This window comes from Haliaeetus leucocephalus, unplaced genomic scaffold (assembly GCF_000737465.1).
Source record: "Haliaeetus leucocephalus isolate CR32 unplaced genomic scaffold, Haliaeetus_leucocephalus-4.0 Scaffold646, whole genome shotgun sequence".
Taxonomy (NCBI): domain Eukaryota; kingdom Metazoa; phylum Chordata; class Aves; order Accipitriformes; family Accipitridae; genus Haliaeetus; species Haliaeetus leucocephalus.
In genome coordinates, this window is record NW_010973082.1 from 6,494,151 (window position 1) to 6,513,076 (window position 18,926).

The 18,926-nt window shown below is 45.2% G+C and overlaps 1 protein-coding gene across 1 annotated transcript in view; it reads right to left on the bottom strand.

Moving 5' to 3' along the window:
* Positions 1-18,926, bottom strand: part of LOC104838809 (voltage-dependent T-type calcium channel subunit alpha-1G-like) — a gene marked incomplete at its 5' end in the record, with an annotated part of 81,100 nt that overhangs the window by 4,181 nt on the left and 57,993 nt on the right. The window contains 9 exons of the mRNA XM_010578753.1: positions 527-696; positions 3,240-3,429; positions 9,799-9,939; positions 12,251-12,595; positions 13,543-13,664; positions 13,742-13,820; positions 14,094-14,164; positions 15,349-15,482; positions 16,541-16,650. Of these exons, the coding sequence (XP_010577055.1) occupies positions 527-696; positions 3,240-3,429; positions 9,799-9,939; positions 12,251-12,595; positions 13,543-13,664; positions 13,742-13,820; positions 14,094-14,164; positions 15,349-15,482; positions 16,541-16,650 (1,362 nt within the window). The remainder of the gene's footprint in view (positions 1-526; positions 697-3,239; positions 3,430-9,798; positions 9,940-12,250; positions 12,596-13,542; positions 13,665-13,741; positions 13,821-14,093; positions 14,165-15,348; positions 15,483-16,540; positions 16,651-18,926) is intronic.

Sequence of the window (18,926 nt, forward strand, 5' to 3'; positions counted from 1 at the left end):
CAGACAGGAGATTCAAAAGGATCTTAATTTTCAGTTCTCACTGTAAAAACAGTATGCTTTCCATGATGGTTTTGTGGATGAGATATCCAGCTTCCTTTAAACAGTTTTCCCCTTTCGAGAAACGAGAGGAGCCAGAGGAAGCATGGCCTGGGATGGAGCCTGCAGTCCCTGTGTCCTTTCAAGCACTGAGAAAATCACAGCAGTTAAGAATTAGTTCCTTAACCCCAACAAGCCCCTGGGGAGCATTTGGCTGCATTTATGAAGAGGACTGAAAAAAATAAAGTGCTAACAACGTGGAGAACATTTAGGCATGTTGCCAAAGGACATGATACTCATCACGCACATTCTTTGGAGACTCCTGGATAGCTTTCAGATCAAAATCCATCAACCTTTTTGTTATTTCTGTAGAAGAGTTACAGTTCTCTGGAGGTTTCTCTGTGAATCCCTCCTTGAATTTAAAGCATGATTAACCTGGAAACAGGACAATATAAAACCTCAGCAGGTTCATGATCATAAGTCTGCTTACCTGTCTGCGGAGCAGCCTTTCAGCAGAAGGAGAGTGCACCTGCTGGGAAACCCGAGGTTTGCTCTCCCTCACCAAATGGTCAAGAGGTTTTACGTGGTGAAAATGGTCTTTTGGAATTTGCAGGAGAGAGCTGGTGTCCGCCGGCTGCGACTGCACCGATGCCTTTGAACCTTGCAAGAGGGAGAAGAGACAGAAATGTGACATGTTCATCTGGGGATTGCCTCCCAATCTCAATGACCTTTCAGAGAAAGCTGCTCTGTTGCACCTTGGACCAGACAGGCATGGCAAAACCACTGAATTTAGCAACTAGCTATCCATGATTGGGAAAAATCTCTCATCTACTAATAAATTATTCCAAAATTGTCTATTATTTCATTTTTCTTGGCATTTTTCCCTGCTAGAACTGGGACTAGCTTCTGTTAAGAGCAGAAGACTATGAACTAGAAGTTCATCTGGACTGGCAATTTCTACACCCCTGCTTTATGGCCAATAACTTTGCAGGCAACCATACATCTAGCACCGCAAGGATCTGACTTTGAAAGACTCTAGAAAAGGATGTCTCCATACCTGATCGTATGCTGAGACTGACTGCTGGGATCTCAAAACCGCACGTTGGAAATGAAGCGAAAGGGAATGGCACCTGGCAGCTTTCAAGGCTAGTTTTACAAAGCATCCCAGGAGAAGGAGACACATACTCTCCAGCCTCTTTGTGACCCTTTGTGGTTGCTGGCTACTTCTTCTAAAGGGTTTGAAACTCTGCATGCTCCCCCCCCACAGCCCCAACATTTTTCAAAACAATTCATTTAACCTGGACCGCATCCCAGAGAATCTCATTTGTCCTGGAATCTTTCCCAGAACAACAGCCCCATTACGAAGGAGTATTCAAACAAATACCTCCTGCAAGTGCCAGTGTTTCTGACAACAAAACCTTTCTCAGCTTGAAATATTATGGCTTAGTTGTGGTGATTTATTAGAGGCGCCTGGCACCTTTTGCTATCTTCACAGCACTTTATAATATTACAAACTGTAAACAGGTAGGGGTGACTTCCCCCACCCTGAAAAGCAGTGACATTGTAGGTGGAACAGGACAACAATGCATATGCCAAGATTTGGGCACCTTACCCACCTCTGAGCACTTTGGCCCGCTTAAGACGATTGGAATTTCACCAGCAGGAGAAAAACACAAAAGGTTTAATTGCTTAATGTGGTTATGAATAAGACATCAGCTTTACCTTTCCAAAATACTTCTCCTACATCTCAGTGGAACAGTTTTTCCTGTGGATTTACAAGGGTGCAATGCCTGCCCCTCCCCAAGCCAGGGCTGTCAGATGGGGCTATTCAGTTCTCCAAGCTGGAAGTGCAATCTTGAAGAAAGAAGGTACTCAGAAACTACCCACTTTTTGGTCATGTTGACGTGGTTTTTGTTCAAGACAGGACAAACTCATCCGAATTAAGGGCCAAAAATGCAGCACTGGAAACTCCCTCTGTAGCAAATGGGATTCTTTCATATGGCCAGGGATTATAACTACAAGGAATTTTGTTGGCTGTTAGAGCACACCATAAATTCTGGCTCCACTGAAGGTAATGGGAGTTTTGCTATTGACTTCAGTGGGATTTGGCCGGAATTTTAGCTGCACCTTTTGCATTATGTGCAAACAGGTTCTTCAGAGGACAGCTCTTGACCTTGAAAATTTTGTATTATGGCAGTGATTTCTCACAACTCCAGATTCATCTTACTCCGTTGTGTCCACATTTTTTTTCTGCTGTTGAACAGTCGCTATTCATCCAAATTCTTATTACTATGCAAATTTCAACATCTTATTTCTAATCTGTTCAAATCTCCTACCATTCTGAACGGTGCTGAAATTATGTTCTGCTTAGAGGCTTTCAAATGACAATGCTTGTAAAAACTTCTCTGTCTTATCTGTGACAAATGTCTAAAATGATGGCATGTACAGAAGAATTAAAGACAGCTACGTTCACTTACCAGCAGAAGGTAACCCTTAGCAGACAGAGTAAATGAAAGCACATTGATAAGCACCGGGAGGCAGCTGCAAGTACAGGTACAGAGGTGCAGGTAGAGAGAGAGCCCTTGGTATCTGCAATACGCTGTATCTAAGAATATCTCTGAATTTAGCGCTAAGGCGTATATCCCAACCATGCACACTGGGAAGGGCAATTCTACACTCTCTCATCTTTCCATTCATCTCACACTGAGATCTCTCTCACTTCAGCACATTTATGTTCATTTTACAGGCATTTAGAGGCACCATTTTCCCTTCTTTCACAGATGTTCCCATATAGAGTTTCCAAAACCTGCTAGAATAGGTACTGCTGCAAAAAAACAGACACGAGGAAATATTTTTCTGCTGGGATTTTTGCTCTGGGGCCATAGCTAGCTCAGGTGAGATGGATGGAGCCCAGGCTGTAGGGACTGTAACCCTTGGGGAACCAGGCAGGGGGACAATCAGCATTGAGGCAGGCCAACTGCTCGCTGTCACGTTGCCAAAAAGTTCAGAGGAAAGGAGTTATCTTTAAGAGCCTGGACTTTGTAAGTTGTGGAGGGGCTTTGCAAAACCATTCCACAGGTCTGGACGCCAGCACCTCGCTGCAAACCGAAGGCAATTTGCTGCCTCCTTCTGAATAGCTTGGAAAATCCCAGCTTCTGCTACGTTGGAAAATCCCGTTCTTGTCCCAGCTGACAGATGTGTACCTGACTGAGACTTGTGATGTGCCGGATTCCTCTCGCCCAGGGAGGCAGGGCAGGGGCTGGAGTACGGCGGCTGGAACATGTAGCTGTCATTTGGCAAAGAGTGGGTACGCCCCACTGAAGGCTTTCTCACGCTCAGCAAGTCCTTGCTGGGAGACAGGGTCAGCGTATCGTCTTTGGAGCGGAGATCGGCCTACAGGGAAAAACCACAGTGAGGAAGGAAGACGTGACGGGGCGGGAAGAGGAGAAGTGCCCAGAAACGCTAGCGACAGCCATTGCAATCAGTATGGCACGATGGGCATGCACATCGTCAGTATGTACAGGTTGCACGAATGGATCTACCGGGAAGCTATACCCCTCATTTTGTATTGTCAATAAATTGTCACACAGAATGAACCACAGAAACAGAGGAAGCAACACTGTAGTAATAAACCATGACTATTTCAGGGATATGCAAAGAAGGCATCATGCCTCAAGGCCAGCAAAGGTCACATGCTTTGCATAACTTTGATCCTCTGCAGTAACAGTAAAGCTCTCTCTACGTGCCCTCATCAGCAAGTCAGACTTTTGCAAAGGTGAGTAGTTTCCCCTTCTAACAATAAAAGAAAAAAAACAAATACAAAAACTAGTTTACAGAAAATATTCTCTATTCTGGCTCCCAGCACAATTTTATTGGTTTTTCTTCTCACATAATGAATAACTAAACCCATTTTATTGAAAGGGATATCTCAACCTACTGCTTCAGGGTTAAAGCCATTCTCTAATTAGAAGGGATCTAACGCAAGCGAGGGTTATTGTATATATACGTTGACTGCGGAGTTTTTACAGCCAAAGAGTGCCTTGGAATGGGCAGCACCAGAGGCAATATCGAATGGGGTAGATTCAGGCCTGATTTCATAAGGATATGTCTCCATCCCAGAAATATTCTTGGGGTGTTATTTTGTTGGACAGTATTAGCAAAAACCAAAGCAAAGTCAACTCTCCTGGATATTTCTAATGAAAGAATTTGTTAATCTTTAAAAGGTCTCCATTGAAAAACACAGAACTAAGATGTGACACTGTAGTCTGATACAGTATATTGCTGATCATTTTTGGAAAACTTTAAATCTTATTTTCTGACAAATATTCCCTTCACTCAGTGCATGACAAGTTTTCTGAAATCAACACTGAGATTTTTTTTTCCCAATTTTATCCTTCAGTCATAAACCCAAAATTTCACTATGGCATTTTGTTTGCACAAGAAACATGATGAGATTAAAAGATTTACAAAAAGGAAAAAAAAAAGAGGAAAAAAGAAGAAAAGGAAAAAAAAAAAAAGACCCCTGTTGTAAATTTAATGAAGGAAACGGATCTGCACTGTCATGCAGCATTAGTTTCAGTCCTCAGGAACCTGCCGATTTGGATATAGCCTGGATACAGCCTAGATAAGAGAGACTGCAGTCTCTTGATATAGCTCAGGGAAGGAGAGCGAAACCTGTGCTGGTAAAGCTGAGACTTTGGCTTCGGGAACCCCTCTGTTCCTCCCTGCCTTTCCCTTCTGAGCTGTTTACGCTATTTAGCTTTCATATTATTTAGCTTAAAGCAGAAAAGATGGCCTGAAACCTGAGATTTCAAATTCAAAACCATTTGGATGTGAACACAAGAATTTGGATTCAAGATCCTATCCAAACCCAACCTTTAATGAACCTTTAGGTTCATTGACAGGATCCAATACCACAGCGGGCTCATTTCCACTTTCTGATCATCTCAAGGGAAATCTCATCAGTGAACTTCATGAAAACCATTTAAAATGGCTGCAAAATGATCTTCTGAGTCCAGCTCACAAACAGAGCAGTGGGAGCACATGACTTTTTGGTTCACCGGTAGTTTTGAAAAACATGTTGTTTTGGCTTGACTGAAAATCAAATCTGAGTTTTCTGTGAACGAAAAAAAAATCCCAACCCAAATCTATTTTGAGTCAAACAAAACATTCTGAGATATTTTTCAACCAAAGCTGTGTCTAAATGAAGTGTAAAAATACTGCATTTAGAAAAGATTTCAATGAAAGCTTGCAGTTTTTCAGGAGTTTGGGAAACTGTTTTGACCAAGGCACTTTGTTGGTATTGACACAAATTCACAAACCCCTTTGTTCAACCTAGTTTTGCTCTTTTTTTGCAGAAAACCCATCTCTCTTGGCTATAACCCTTGAGACTTTGCTATGCTGTCAAACAGGTTTGTCTAAACTGATTCAAAACTAGAAGGGCTCTCTCCTCAGTCCAGCTCTCCAGACTAGCTCATTTTGAAACAAAAAGTCCCATACAAAATGTTAAACGTAGTTTACAAAATCTTTTGCACGTGATGCCATGAAGCATGATGGGAAATATTGTCACGGTTTAAGAGATGTTTCCCAAATAAGTGCTAATTAGGATGACAGTCAACTAGAATGGCAGAAAATTTATCAACAACACAAACATCTAAAGGCAGGTACATGAACAACAACAAAGAAAACAAGAATGATCCAAAAATGTTGGAAAAGGAGTTATGTCTGTTGTACAGCAGAAAAAAAGCACTTGACCGCTACACAGCTAAAAATGTCTAATGTTTCAAAGAGGAGATGGTTAAGGCAGGGTTCAAAATACTGGTTATTTAATTCAAAAAGACACAAAATAGTCCAAACTTTTTTTCTTTTTTTTTTCCAGCGGGATGACTGCTAGTAAGAATTCAGGAAACAAGCAGTATCTCAGAGAGATCCCCATCTGATATTTGTAAAACAAATAGTCTGGCACCAATCATGCAAAAAGCCTTGTGGTGCCTCTGTTCATAAAGACAAAAATCCATTACAAACCAAAGGGTTGTAGATGACCCCTCAGCAGAGGACACGAGTCATTAGCTCATGAGTGTCTCTTCCACGCAGCATCACTGATTTGTTTCAGATGGGGAGGAAATTTCAACCTTGACGCTTTCCAAAGCATTTTTTTACTATTTATTTTACTTGTAGAAAACACAGTGTTTTTACATAAGACGCCAAAGGAAAAACAGAAATAAATACTTGTTCCTCGCAAGGAGCCAAGTTTGTGGACAAGAGCGATAACAACCCAGGACCTAATGGCATTCAGGACAACGTCCTGTTCAGGGGAAAGGTTGGTGCTATTTGGAAATGGGCCTGAACTGAAAATGCCATTAGGCAGGTGCAGAGAGGTGGAAGCAGTATTTCGAACCCTGTAAACATCAGACTATACAGCGACCAGTGTATGTACATTGCTTTCCAGAGCATTAAGTAAGTGTGTGTTAGTATCATCAGGAAAAGAGTCATCCGTCAGAGCTAAGGACCAGGACTTTTCAGAGAGAATATCTGACGTCAGAGACAGAGCCTCCATCTCAGCTAGAGGGATCTAAAGGGAGAGATGATTAAGCATAAGAAACCAGGACACAAATCTTTTGGAAAAGAAAAAAAAAGTATCATAATCTAAATACTTCTAGATACTAAAGCAATATCCTGCAGTGGGAGAAGCTACATCATGCACATTGGTACCAGGGACAGAACGTTAAAGAAATTAAATATAACAAAGAAATGAAAAAAAGAGTGGGACATTCATACTTAAGTGCTTACCAATGATCTGGGAGGGAGTTTAAAACCATACACTAAAGCTAGCATTGTATTTTGCTGTTCTCCTCTCTAGATGCAGAAGCCAAAGTAACATTACTTTCATACTAGAGATATTTATCCTTCTGCCTATGATCAAATACAAGAGGCTTCAAGATCTTCTGACTTCTCTGAAGTTGTTCCTACCCAATAACCATGCTGTTTTCTTGGCCTCTAAGCTAATCTGGTTGAGTCCACAAAGACTCCCCAACACCAAAATCATTTCGCAGGTGGGGTATGGAGCATGACTTTCTCTGTGCTCCGGGGAGGGTATGGGGACCTCCCCCTCCCCGAGAGGCAGGTGAGACTATAATTAACTTCCTAATGGCTAAACAAGGACTGGGAGATACTTAAGGCTTGATTTATATCAGTGAATGCCTTCCCGGAGCCTTCAGTGAGTTTTGGCCTGCTAAAGAGCCTCCAGTGCCTGGGTAAGCACCAATAACTGTCCTACTAAAAGAACCGCCTGTGTCTTTCAGCCCCAAATGCCACCCCAGCCCTGGGCCCAACAGCCCCCTCCGGCTCTGAGCAAACCCGAGCTGGGAATAGGTGCTGCACTGCCGCACCCACGCTCTACTGGTGCGTCTCGCACAAACGCATCCCTGCTGAAGGGCGTTCGAGTAATTGATAAAAATCTTTATCAAAATATTGGTGAAGCTCTCTCCCTAGACACAGAGGTCTTTTTATAAGAAATGTGAAACGTCACTCCAGGTTTTGGAGAGAAAGGGGGGGAAAAGGGGACTGCAGCACCTCCCCCAGAGCAGCATCCCTGCTACCAGGCACTGCAAGGAGGGATGTTTGCCCTGAAGTGCAGGCTCAGCCCTCCCCAAATCCCCACCCTGGCTACGTGTCCGAGGCTGATGCCCACGGCACCGGGGACAGCATTTCATCAGGTAACCTACAGACCTGGCTCACGCTTGCAGGAGCCTCCTGCTCTGGACAAGTCCCAGGTGCTTCCTTTTCATTTCTCGCTGTGCCTATTTTTTTTCCTATCGTCTATGCTTGAAAAGTCTTTCAACAGCAATATATCTTCCAAGAGAAACCACAGAGGCCCAGATCTGTTGCATTCAAGTTGTCAAAGGGCTGGATTTTCTCACTTTTAGAAATGGCACCAGTGGGGTGAAATAAACCCAGTGGTGAGTGAACCTTGAGAGGCTCAAAACTTCGGCTGAGGTAAGTAAGAGGGTCAGGCTCCTCTCATCTAACCTTGGGTTTGATATCTCCTCTAACACAGGCGTCCGCTGGCAACGGATGAGAGAGACACTTCGGAGGAGCTCCTGATTTCATATGAGGCTCCCCAAAAAAAGCATCTTAGCAAAGGCTGCCAGTGTGAAGACGCTGATCCCTAATGGGGACCCACCGACCGGAGCCCAGGCGTGCGGGGAAAGGCTGTGCTGGAGCGTGGTGGACACCAGCAGCTCCTGCCTGATGGAGCTGCTCTGCCGGGAGCTGCTATTAATCAGGTTGCTTTCAGCAAGTCCCAGCACTGCTCTAAATTCCTGACTGGCCTGAGAACATGACAAATGGTGCGAACAGAAAAGCCAAAATGTAAACAAAACATCACCCTCGCTTAAGCCTCCCCTCTCCCAAAATTGAGTTTGAAGCCATCAAAACACTTTGTTGGAAACATTCAACTGATTTATACGGGCTTTAATTACGGGGGGGGGGGAATAAAATAGCTTAAATTTTCAAAGAAAAAGCCATTGCAAACTGGAATGCTATATTTTTTCATTTAAAAAAATGTCAAAACAAAGCCATTTTTTTTGCTGCAGTAGCACTTTCTGGTAAAAAATGTTGTGACAAAAAATTTCCAACCAGCTCTCGCCGAGTTTCATACTGACCCTCTGCCTTCCCTGCCAAAGCTACTGTCTCTATTCCTCCGGCAATTCTTAGAGGCAACCACTTCCTATAGCTTAATAGATCTCAATCTGGAAAGCGATATGCAGCAATCAGAGGGAGACATGTTATCCCGCTATATAAAGATCTGCAGTAGGATTTCATTTTACCTAAGCTTGTTCCTTTTCTCTAATGAACCACCGAGTTGGATAATTTAGAGTGTCAGTGAGCTCATAAATAAGCACACTGATTTAACAAGAAAACTTCTGCTATTTTTAGCCAGAAAGGAAAAAAAAATACATCAAGAAATATGGAATTTGCTCAATTCCAACTGCAGGAAAAAATAGGTATGCTTGAATTATTATTATGGTCACTGCTGTGATTTAGGGAAAAAATATTTGCTCTAAAGAATAACAGGCTTGAGAAAGTAGGTATTTTATCCTGAGAAGTAAATGAACTAATTTTAAACAAGTATTACAGCCCCTGTTCGAGAAAGCACTGGAGGACACGATTACTTAAGTATAGCATTAAGGGCTGCCTCGCCCTCTAAATTCAGTTTAGATCAGAGATGAGGATCTAGTTTACAATGACCCACTTGCAAGAAGCCTCTTTAGGTAAATCATTCGAAACTGGATTTTCATGCAGTGTAAGTAGGCACAAAATGTAGAGATCGTTTTATGATCACCATCAGCTAAGGCTCTGCTCTGGGAAAACCTCACGCCGTACTCCAGGCTCTGCAGACGTGTCCCAACGTTGCTACAGAGCCCTGGTTAGGAGCAAGAAGCCAAATACAAGCTCCCCACTGAAGGATGGAGACGGTATTTTGTACACTTTCCCTACAGCACTTGTGAGCAGTAAATCCCAATGAAACACTTCTCACTGTGCTGAAGAGGGAAACTCAGAGCCTGTACTTTTCCTCTTGCATTGATATACAACATCATAAACCAAGATACTATCTCAACTCCCACAGAAAAAGCCAAAATGACTTATGCTTCAAAATCCCTGTGACTACATTACATAAAGTAAAGAACTTTAACTCTCTATTAAAGGTCTCAGTCAAATCGAGTTTGGATGGAGACTTTGCAGGAAATTAGGAATATTAACCTGGTTCTCAGAGTTGTAATATTCGGGAGCTGGGAGTGCATAATGATGGCACACAGAGCCTGACAGGTTGTCCATCAGCTTCAGCTCTCCTTCCAGAGATTCCTGGATCAGCAGTGATATGGTATCAAACAAGTGCCTTTCCTAGGAGGGGTGGTGTATAGCATGCAGAAAGATAGAGCGAGCCAAAAAGAGAGAGAAAAAAAGCAAGGGACAGAGACAGAGAGAAAAAAGGACAGTGTATAAAACCCAGTGAACAAAAGGAAAAAAAAAAACAGGATGGGGGGAGACGGAAACATTCAGGGAGAAGAGCAGTAACAGAAACAACAGGACAGGAGAGGTGAGGCAGGAGAGGAGAGAGAACAGTGCAGTAATATCACGGTGAGCAGTGACAGCTTTCTCAGACATTACTAGAGACGGGGTTGACGCCGCCTGCCCCGGGACCGTGGCTTTCCCACTCAGGGCCCTCCTCGGGGACAAGTCTCGCTCTCAGCAAACACGGCCTGTTACTCCTGGGATCTGAGCTGTGTAATGGGGCCAGTACAGCAGCATCTTGATACTTGATCTACAGGACACTACTGCTGTAAGGTTTCTATACCCACTGTCCATATTTTTGAGCAAGACCTAATATTTGACACCTAAACCCATATCCAGGGTCACATAAATTAAAATAACCTGACTTGAAGAGAGGCTGAGCATCCTGTCCATAAAAGCCGCAGAAGCCCAGGATGGCCACGCGTCAGGTCACTAATTCACGTACCAGACACGGGTTGAGGTGCCTCAGTTGTCCTGGCCAACTTCAAACCAGCTGGCCACAGCACGGACAACGGGAGGTTATACAGAGCAGGGTCTGGCTTTTGCAGGCAGCATGGGAGCAATTTAAGGGTTGCACCTTTCATGTAGGGAACGCCTACTGCATACAATGAAATGAGGACCATCGTTACAGTCAAACAGCACACAGTGCAAAAATCCTGGGGAACAGGCAAGCAAAAGAGCATGCTGACCACGTGTCCTTGCAGGGTCGTGTCCTGGGAATTGTATTCCTCTGCTATCGTGCTCAAGCATCAGATTTGTCCTGAAGATTTTGGCTGGGAGAATAAATAGTCAGAATAAAATCTCCTGGAGGTTTTTGAGGCTTCTGTTTGAGTGAAAGAGCAAGAAACAGACTCTGGAGATTATGACTAGAATAAGCTCTTTCCAAAGCCACCTTCAGAGAGGGCAGGTTTAACAGACTGAAGAGCTCAGGGTATCCTTCCCACTGATTTGTCTTGCGATTTTGCAATTTCTCTTTTTGCCAGTGTGAGTACTGATGCAGGACAACAGTGCTGAGGACAGTTTGCCAGTACTCTGCTTAACATGTACAACAAGAGTTGGGACGTGCTGTTTCCTCCCAGAGGACGTAGTGAATCTGGATTTCCCCATATTGCCCTGAACTCCTTTTTCCTGTGCCAAAGAGCAGCTTTGGACTCCATCTCAGACACCAGTGACTCCTAATGGCACCAGAAATTTCCAGTAGCTTAAGAACTGAAACAAAGCTTAAGCAGGGATTTACTCTTTTTCATCCTTGGACTAAAGATCATAAATGAGTTTTTCATGCATTAGAATACTTATTAGTCGGCCCCAGGCAGAGGCCAAGATATGCTGTTGTGAAATCATGATGTAATAAAGGCTAATGAGGTCTGTGTAGAGTTTAACCCAATTTGCAATCAGCTAAGACTAAAAAAAGGCTGGACTGTTTTTCTTGTATAATTCCAGTTCAGTTCCCTCCCGCAGGACCTGTCTGGGTCTTGACCTCACCTCTCTCATTCCTCAAACTGAGTCTTCATCCAGAAACTGTGCTTTAGAGAGACTTGTTGCAGCTCGTAGCAGCTACCACATTACAGCCCTGCTCCGGCACTGCTCCTGCTGGTGGGAGTTTTGCCACCAGCTCTGGTGAGCTCAGGTTTGAGTCCCCTCTGGATTATTCTATTGTTAAAATAATCTTTTCTTACAAGCTTGACTGTGGGGATGGATTTTAAATTGAGGTTACATAAAACAAATTTAATACTTAAGCAAAGATTAGCCAAGTTTTATTCCTCTTTTATGTTGTGATTCATGGTCTGCATTAGAAAAGCAAACACATTATGCTCATGATTTTGCTATCACAAAGAACCTAGCCCAAACTCTGGATCAGAGCAAATTTGGAGGTAGCTCTGAACTTGGTGGCTCGGGCACATCTCCAGAACAAATTGCAAAGCTCTCTACCTCCCAACAGATGCATCAAGGTGGTCTGGAGACCTGCCTAGGGTCTCTTCCCTGGAGCGTGGGTTCCCACATCACGCAACAGTCAGCAGACAGCGAGGAACACAAGCCCTAGACGTACAGTACACCCACTCCTTCATTACCGACTCGTGCATGTCTTCCCCTAGCAAATATGCAGCTCAAGCCCTCTTCACCCGCCAACTGAGATTCTCACCATAGGGTAAACTAATGAGAGCTGAGAATCCACCTTGATTTGCATGGGATTGGTACATCCCCGGGGGCTCTCGGGTCTCTCTCCACCAGCACCGCCTGTCCATGCAAAGATGTCCGAGGGGCTGTGTTGCCCAGGGGTGATCGTCTTCATTTCCATTTCCAGTTCTGCTTCGAGCTCTGCCTCCTCCTTAGCCTCCTTGTTGCTCTCCTCCAAGTGCTTCATGAGCACGGCGATCACCACGTTCACCAGGACAAACTGGGCTGTCAGCACGAAGGAGACGAAGTAGATGGGTGAAATGACGGTGTTGTAACAGGTGGACTCCTGGTCACAGTCTCGCAGCGTGTCCTGGAAACAGGGGGGGAAACGATGGAGGGCTGTGAAGAGGTTCCAGCAAGGCCCTTGGTCTGCTGTCTGGTCAGCTGGCTGCAATGGGTTCTCCTTTCATGAAGAAAATTGAGAAGATTGGGCCAATTTCATGTTTAGAATAGCAAAATGCTTGCCAGTAAAACCTTAACGTTTCTGCGTTAGTCAACACAAGCAGGCTCAGAGGAAACTGTCCTTGGCCTGTGCAACATCAGACATCGACACCCTGCTGCTCCTAAAGGAAAGGCTGTTTTGCCATGTTAGAGACCAAATACACAAGAATGTGGCACAGACCCAGGGAAAGCAGGGTGCAGCTACAACCCATCTGCTATCCCACAGCAGCTGGGCTTGCAGACACTCTTTCCTCAAGTTCGCACCGTGTCATTAAGAATTTGGCCACCTAACACTCACCATGGGCTACAAATGGACAGAGAAGTGATTCCTTCAGACTAGCTAGCACCCTGTGTATTCATAGACCAGATTTCTTCACAATAGCATGCCTTTATGGCTGTCCCCTAAGAGAGACTCTCTCTCAGAAACCTGGGTTTTCCCAGAAAAAAAAACCAAACTACACCAAAGTAATACCAACAAGACTTTTAAGGAAAAAAAGAAATCCAATGCATGTTACTGAGCTGAACTCGTGCTACTTGAGAGATGAGTCCCTTTATTTTTCCCCCTTCCTTTTAAGTTGCTCTCTCAGTGTAAAAAAGGGAATACATGGAGCGTGCCAGGAGCCTGCAACGATAGACATTGCATTGCTGGGAGGAGGGAACAGAAACGTTAAAGACTTTTCCCAGTGCACAAATGAAGAGACCAGCTCACTGCAGGACGTGAGTGTCCTGGCTGGACATCGTTACCAGTCTGGAGCAGAGCGGACAGCTTCTAATTAAGCAATTATAGGCAATACTCATTTTCCGTGGGTCTCTTACCTTCATTATCCCATTCCAGTTGTCTCCCGTGGATACTCGGAAGAGCGTCAGAAAGGCCATCCCAAAGTTTCTGAAGGTGGCGTGCCGTCCCAGCCCCTCGCAGGGGTGCGTGTCGTCACACTCTGCGGGACCAAGCACAGCCGTGAGACCCCCGCTCGCACACCGCTCCCACCCCTTCCACCGGCATGGGAAGACTCACCGAGGTCTCCAAACAGCTCCACTCCAAGAGCTGCAAATATGAAAAACAACAACATGAAGAGAAGACCCAGATTCCCCACCTGGAAAGAGAAAAAGAAATGGGGGAAAAAAAACACAAAAAAAGAACATTGATTTTTTTGTTCCAGACCTGTTTCTTGCTGTATTCTTTAATCCAAAACTTAAATTGCTTCAGGGGAAAAATGACCTCAATGTGAGGACTGTATCTCAGACTGTGCTTCGGAAGGGAAATGTGATTCTCTAATGACAGTAAAGATAAAATGATTAGCATTCCTCTGCAATAGGAAATTAGCTCTGGGCCAGAGGAGATCTGGTTTGATATGGCAGTGGGTTACCTGCGGCAGCGCTTGCATCACGGTGTCCAGCAGGGCTCTCATCCCTACAGCCATCTTCAGCAACTTCAACACTGCAGAAAACACGTTCGTAATATGGTAACGGCAGCGTTAGCACGGAGGCACAAACTCAGTCCCTCTCCCAGGAGTCACAGATTATAGGAAGAGAAATGTGAAATCACGTCAAGTGTTCTCCATTAGCCGCTATCGTCCCTGGCCTTTTTACATCGCTCCTGGTTGCTTGGATACTATTAAAATCCCGTGAATAGCAGCATCACCTATCCTGAGACTTAGAGAAAGCGTTTTTGTTCTGCCCGGCTTTTCCTTTCCCCACTTGATCTGTGTCGGGCCCATCTCCTTCCTCTGGTTATCGCGAGCAGTTACTTTCCCAGCCCTGGGGCTACTTTCCCACTTCCATAGGCTACCCACTTTCATACTTGATTCACTGAGGAACCGATTTACACATCTCTTCCAGAAGGTTGCATTTCCAATTGGAAACCGCATGTATTTTTAGTTCTGAAAGGGATCCAATGCACAGGAAAAACACTTTTATTTCCCCCTTGAGACACAGCAGCATTTCTTCTACAGTTCCTTCTTTGGTTAGACGAGGGCTGCAATCAGAGCAATTATGCCTCAGAGCACAACATTGCCCTTCAGGGGGGCCTAGAAGTACTTTATTAAGGGCCCAAGTGCTCACATTTTACGTCTTCCTCATTTGGCCCTGAGACCTCCCTGTTCTGAAAAATCAGGCCCTGAAGAAGCTGACTTCCCAACTCGGGCGCGTGTCGTTACAAGTCTGAGCGGACAGATGGATGCAGAGTGACGAGGCATGCTTTGTCACCAAGTGGTGAGATGTAAAGTCCCACGGGAAATTAGATTTATTAGATGCTTGTCTTTTCAAGCCAACGTACTCGAGCTTGTGTTCTCTAATCCCCATTAGAGATGACTTTGATTTGACTGGCATATTTTTTCCAGGTACGTCTCTGGGAGTTACAGCCACAGCTATTTCTCCTTTATTTCTAAGCTCTCAGCCTTCAAGTCCTCTTAAGGTAGAAACACATGGTCAGTTGGCTCAGCTTTTTGGCTCCTCACAACTATTTTCCCCCCATTGTTCTTTTATTTGTTTACAGCCTGGTGATGCCAGAACTATGCACATCGTGATGGGGATGTGCCCCAGAACCATTTCCCAACACTTAACTCTCTCCTGGAGGGGACCTTGCACCTCAAACACAAGTCAATTCTGCTTTATTCGTCTCACCTCGAGCAATCCTGAGAACCCTCATGATTCGGATAATAGTGGGGTTAATTGGTAGCGAAGCGTTCACCTCGATCTCTTCCAAAGTGATGCCCATGATAGACAGCAGCACAATTGCCAGATCTAATTGGTTCCATCTGGAGAGAACACAAAATGAAGTTTAACATCGCCTAAGAAGCTGGCAAGGGGAGGTAGCTCGTTTCACACGAATTCCAGTCATTTCAATGGTTCTAGCACTCAAATGAATCTGCAGCATTTTTCTGAGGGTATTATACAAAAGCAGTTATGTTATGAAATCACTATAACTAATGCATCTCATTAGAAAATCAGCCAATTCCAAAGATATACTTGACTGAGGGGAAACAGAAACAAAAGCTGGGCAGTTTTCTACCTAGAGGCTGCAGACCTCAGGGGAGACACTGTGGTATCTGTCTGGCCACTTCTAGACACGACACTCGTGGACCTCAGCGTGAGATCTGCCCTAGAAAGAACCAGACCCCACGTCCAGCCCTTGCAACAAAAAAGCCACGCTCGGTGAAGGAAAGACCCCAAGGATTTGTGCCAGGTTGGAGAGAGGCATAATCCCAGCACGGACACCCAGAATGTGGGGAGAGGGGAGGAACCATCCCCCGGCTGCTGAAGGGCTCGTGTCAGACCCTGCTCAGTGCCAGCGCTCTTGGTATTGACGTTGAAGGAGACAAAAATGGGAGGAGAAAGATTCACCAAGGACATAAAATCTGTACTTGCGAGGTAAGAGAGTGAAAATCTAGAGGAAGAAGCAATTTCATCTGCTGCTCTGCGTCTGCATAAAAAGAGGTCCCTTTTCTCTTTCATTTCCACTCAGGACCAGGTTCTCTCTCTCATAAATTTTGTCACTTTACCAGGTCCTCTTGATTATATGGACATGCAACTGGTGTGAGAAGAGAACCGGCTGCTCCGTGTGAGACTCGCTCCTATTTTGTCCACTCCCAAGGGCCAAAGCAGTGCAATCACACTCCTTGGCACGCACGATCCTTTCTCCAACCCACACCCCAAGCCTCCAGCTACCCAGGTTTCAATCAGTCACACCAAAAAGCGTTCACACGTGTCAGACTGACATCATCGGGAAAAGCATTGGGGTCCAGGACACCGAATTTGGGCAGCTGTCTCTGGAAACCTGCTGCTGGTCCCACGATCGGGTTGGAGCTTTTGTTACCTGTCTTGGAAGAAGCGACGAAACCCAAAGGCGATAAGCTTGAAAACAGACTCCAGGACAAAGATAACGGTGAAGATGTAATTGCAAATCTTCAGGGCTTCATCAAGGACCTGGGATGTGGACACAGGACCGGGATTAGGAGCTAGCTCTGCTGAGGGGCTTTGCTGCAAACCTGCCCTCCTCTTCTTTCACCAGTTACTCGTTTCCAAACTACAGCTAAAAATCTCCAGCTGTGGGTTCTCTCCGATGATAAACGTCCCAGGGAAAAGTCCCAGTACTTCAGGGAGTGCACAGATTGCATTTCTGCCTGGCCCCAAACCAGCTGATATAATCCACAGGAAGGGCTGACACAAACCCAAGGCACAACTCAAACCCCAAGGGCAGTAACGCGGCCTCAGCTGGGATCGCTTGGGTGAGTGGTAGGAGCTGCTGCATTTGCAGGTGTCAGCAGCGCAAAGCCCCTCGTGCTTTCGGCAGAAAGCTGAATTTCATCTCACTTGCTCGTTTGTGCACTGCTGCAAGAGCTGTGGGCTGGCCGGGTCTGTGCAAGAGCTGGCCAAATGGCTTCTTTGTGGCAGCCTGTCATTTACCCCTCACCTTGAGCTTTTGGCAAGGAGCAGGAGAGAGGGCTGGCACGCCAGCAGGAGCGAGTGCCTCGGGTTTTCCTCTGCCCACCCTTCCCTCTGCAGAAGTCACGGCCTGGCCACTAACTACAGGTGCCTCCTGGCTGGGACAACTCTTGCACAGTCAGGCATTAAGCCACGTCAGAGGTGATTTCATCCCCAAAGTCCTGCTCGTGAAGGAGCACTGTGGTAGCAGCATACTGCACGGCCTCTTAAGTAACGTGCGTTGAATTTCTCCCTGCTGGCAAACGGGGTGGTAACTACTGTGTCCAGGGCACTGTAGGGAACGTGGGAAATGGCAACAGAGGGCTCTCAGACCAAAACCAAGACTTGCTGATCCCCAGGTGGGAGAAGTCATAGTAAAGGGGTTTAAGCCATGCACTCTGCCTTCATGCTACAGTTTAGCTTTGAGCATCCATGGACGAAAACCACCTCACCCGCCCGAGAAATACAAGCCCAGCTGCCAAAGGAAGCTCTGAATGAGCCTCCCTGCCATACTGCAGGGGACCTGGGCTCTGCCAGCAAATGAGCATATTTATTTGGCAAAAGCAGATTTTGCTCTTTGCTCAAACCACCTCTATGCACACCCGCAGCCCCTCCTCTCTATGGCAGCCGCAGCATCTCCGGCTGGGATCTCATCCACAGGGCATCCCGGGGTATCCCACCACCAACCCCTTTCAACACCAACACACCAAGCGATCGTTAGTTTGGATATAAAGCTCTCCGGTACATTTAGCCTTTTAAGTATCTGCAGGATCCCAGCCACCAGTAACCCAGACCAGAGTGATTTCGGGGCCCTGATTCAGCAAGACTCTCAAGCATGTGCATGGCTCTCACTGCGCTGTCATCTCAGCACAACCCAAGCTTGGAGTTATTACCCAGATGCCGCATACCAGAGGCTTAGAGACAAAATGTTATTTTCCTAAAGAAAATTAAAAACAAAAGCTTGCCCAACATTTTTATAATACAAGAGAAAATGTAGCTGCAGAACGACTGCAGTAAGAGTGATTCCAATACAGGCTTCTTGGCCAACAACCTTTTTCATCACCAAATGACTGAATCACGCAATGAACCTTCCAGGGTATTTAAAGGTGACCTGAACAGAAGAAATAAATTGGGCTTGTGCCCTTTCACTTCTTGGCTTCTTTATGATAGGCTGGAGGATATTTTTCCCCTCGTTTGCCTTAGTTGTTTGGGTTTTTTTACATTAAGTATTCAAGTCCTGTCTAGTCTTAAAGAATATTTCTTCCTTTTGTGTGTTATATTTATTCATTCTGAAAGTGGCTAATAAAAATAAGTACAAGTTATATGGCAAAGGCAGCTATTTCCATTTCATTCTTATGCACAAGAGACTTGACATCCCAGGACAGGCTGTTTTTATTTTCAGAGTATGACAAAGACCCAGGAACTTAGCACACTAATACGTTAAAATGTATTTTAAAGACCAGGATGGAATCCAGTGCTCGTGAAAATTTGGCCCTGTGGGTCACTGGGGATTTAGAAGAAACTTTGCAAAAAGAAACATTTCACAAATTCTTCTATTCTTTTTCCTTTTTTCTCCTTTTTTTTGGTGGAAAACCCAAGTCAAATGGCAGATTTCAATGACGATCTCGTCTAGCAAACCAAACCAACCTGCTCCCATCCTCATTTTCAAAGCAGTCCGTTTGCACTTAACTAGAAGGAAGAGGTGCAATGGGATCCAGGTACCGAAAGCATGATTTGAGCTGGAAGCCAGCTGGAGGATGGGTACGCTCCACGGGGCA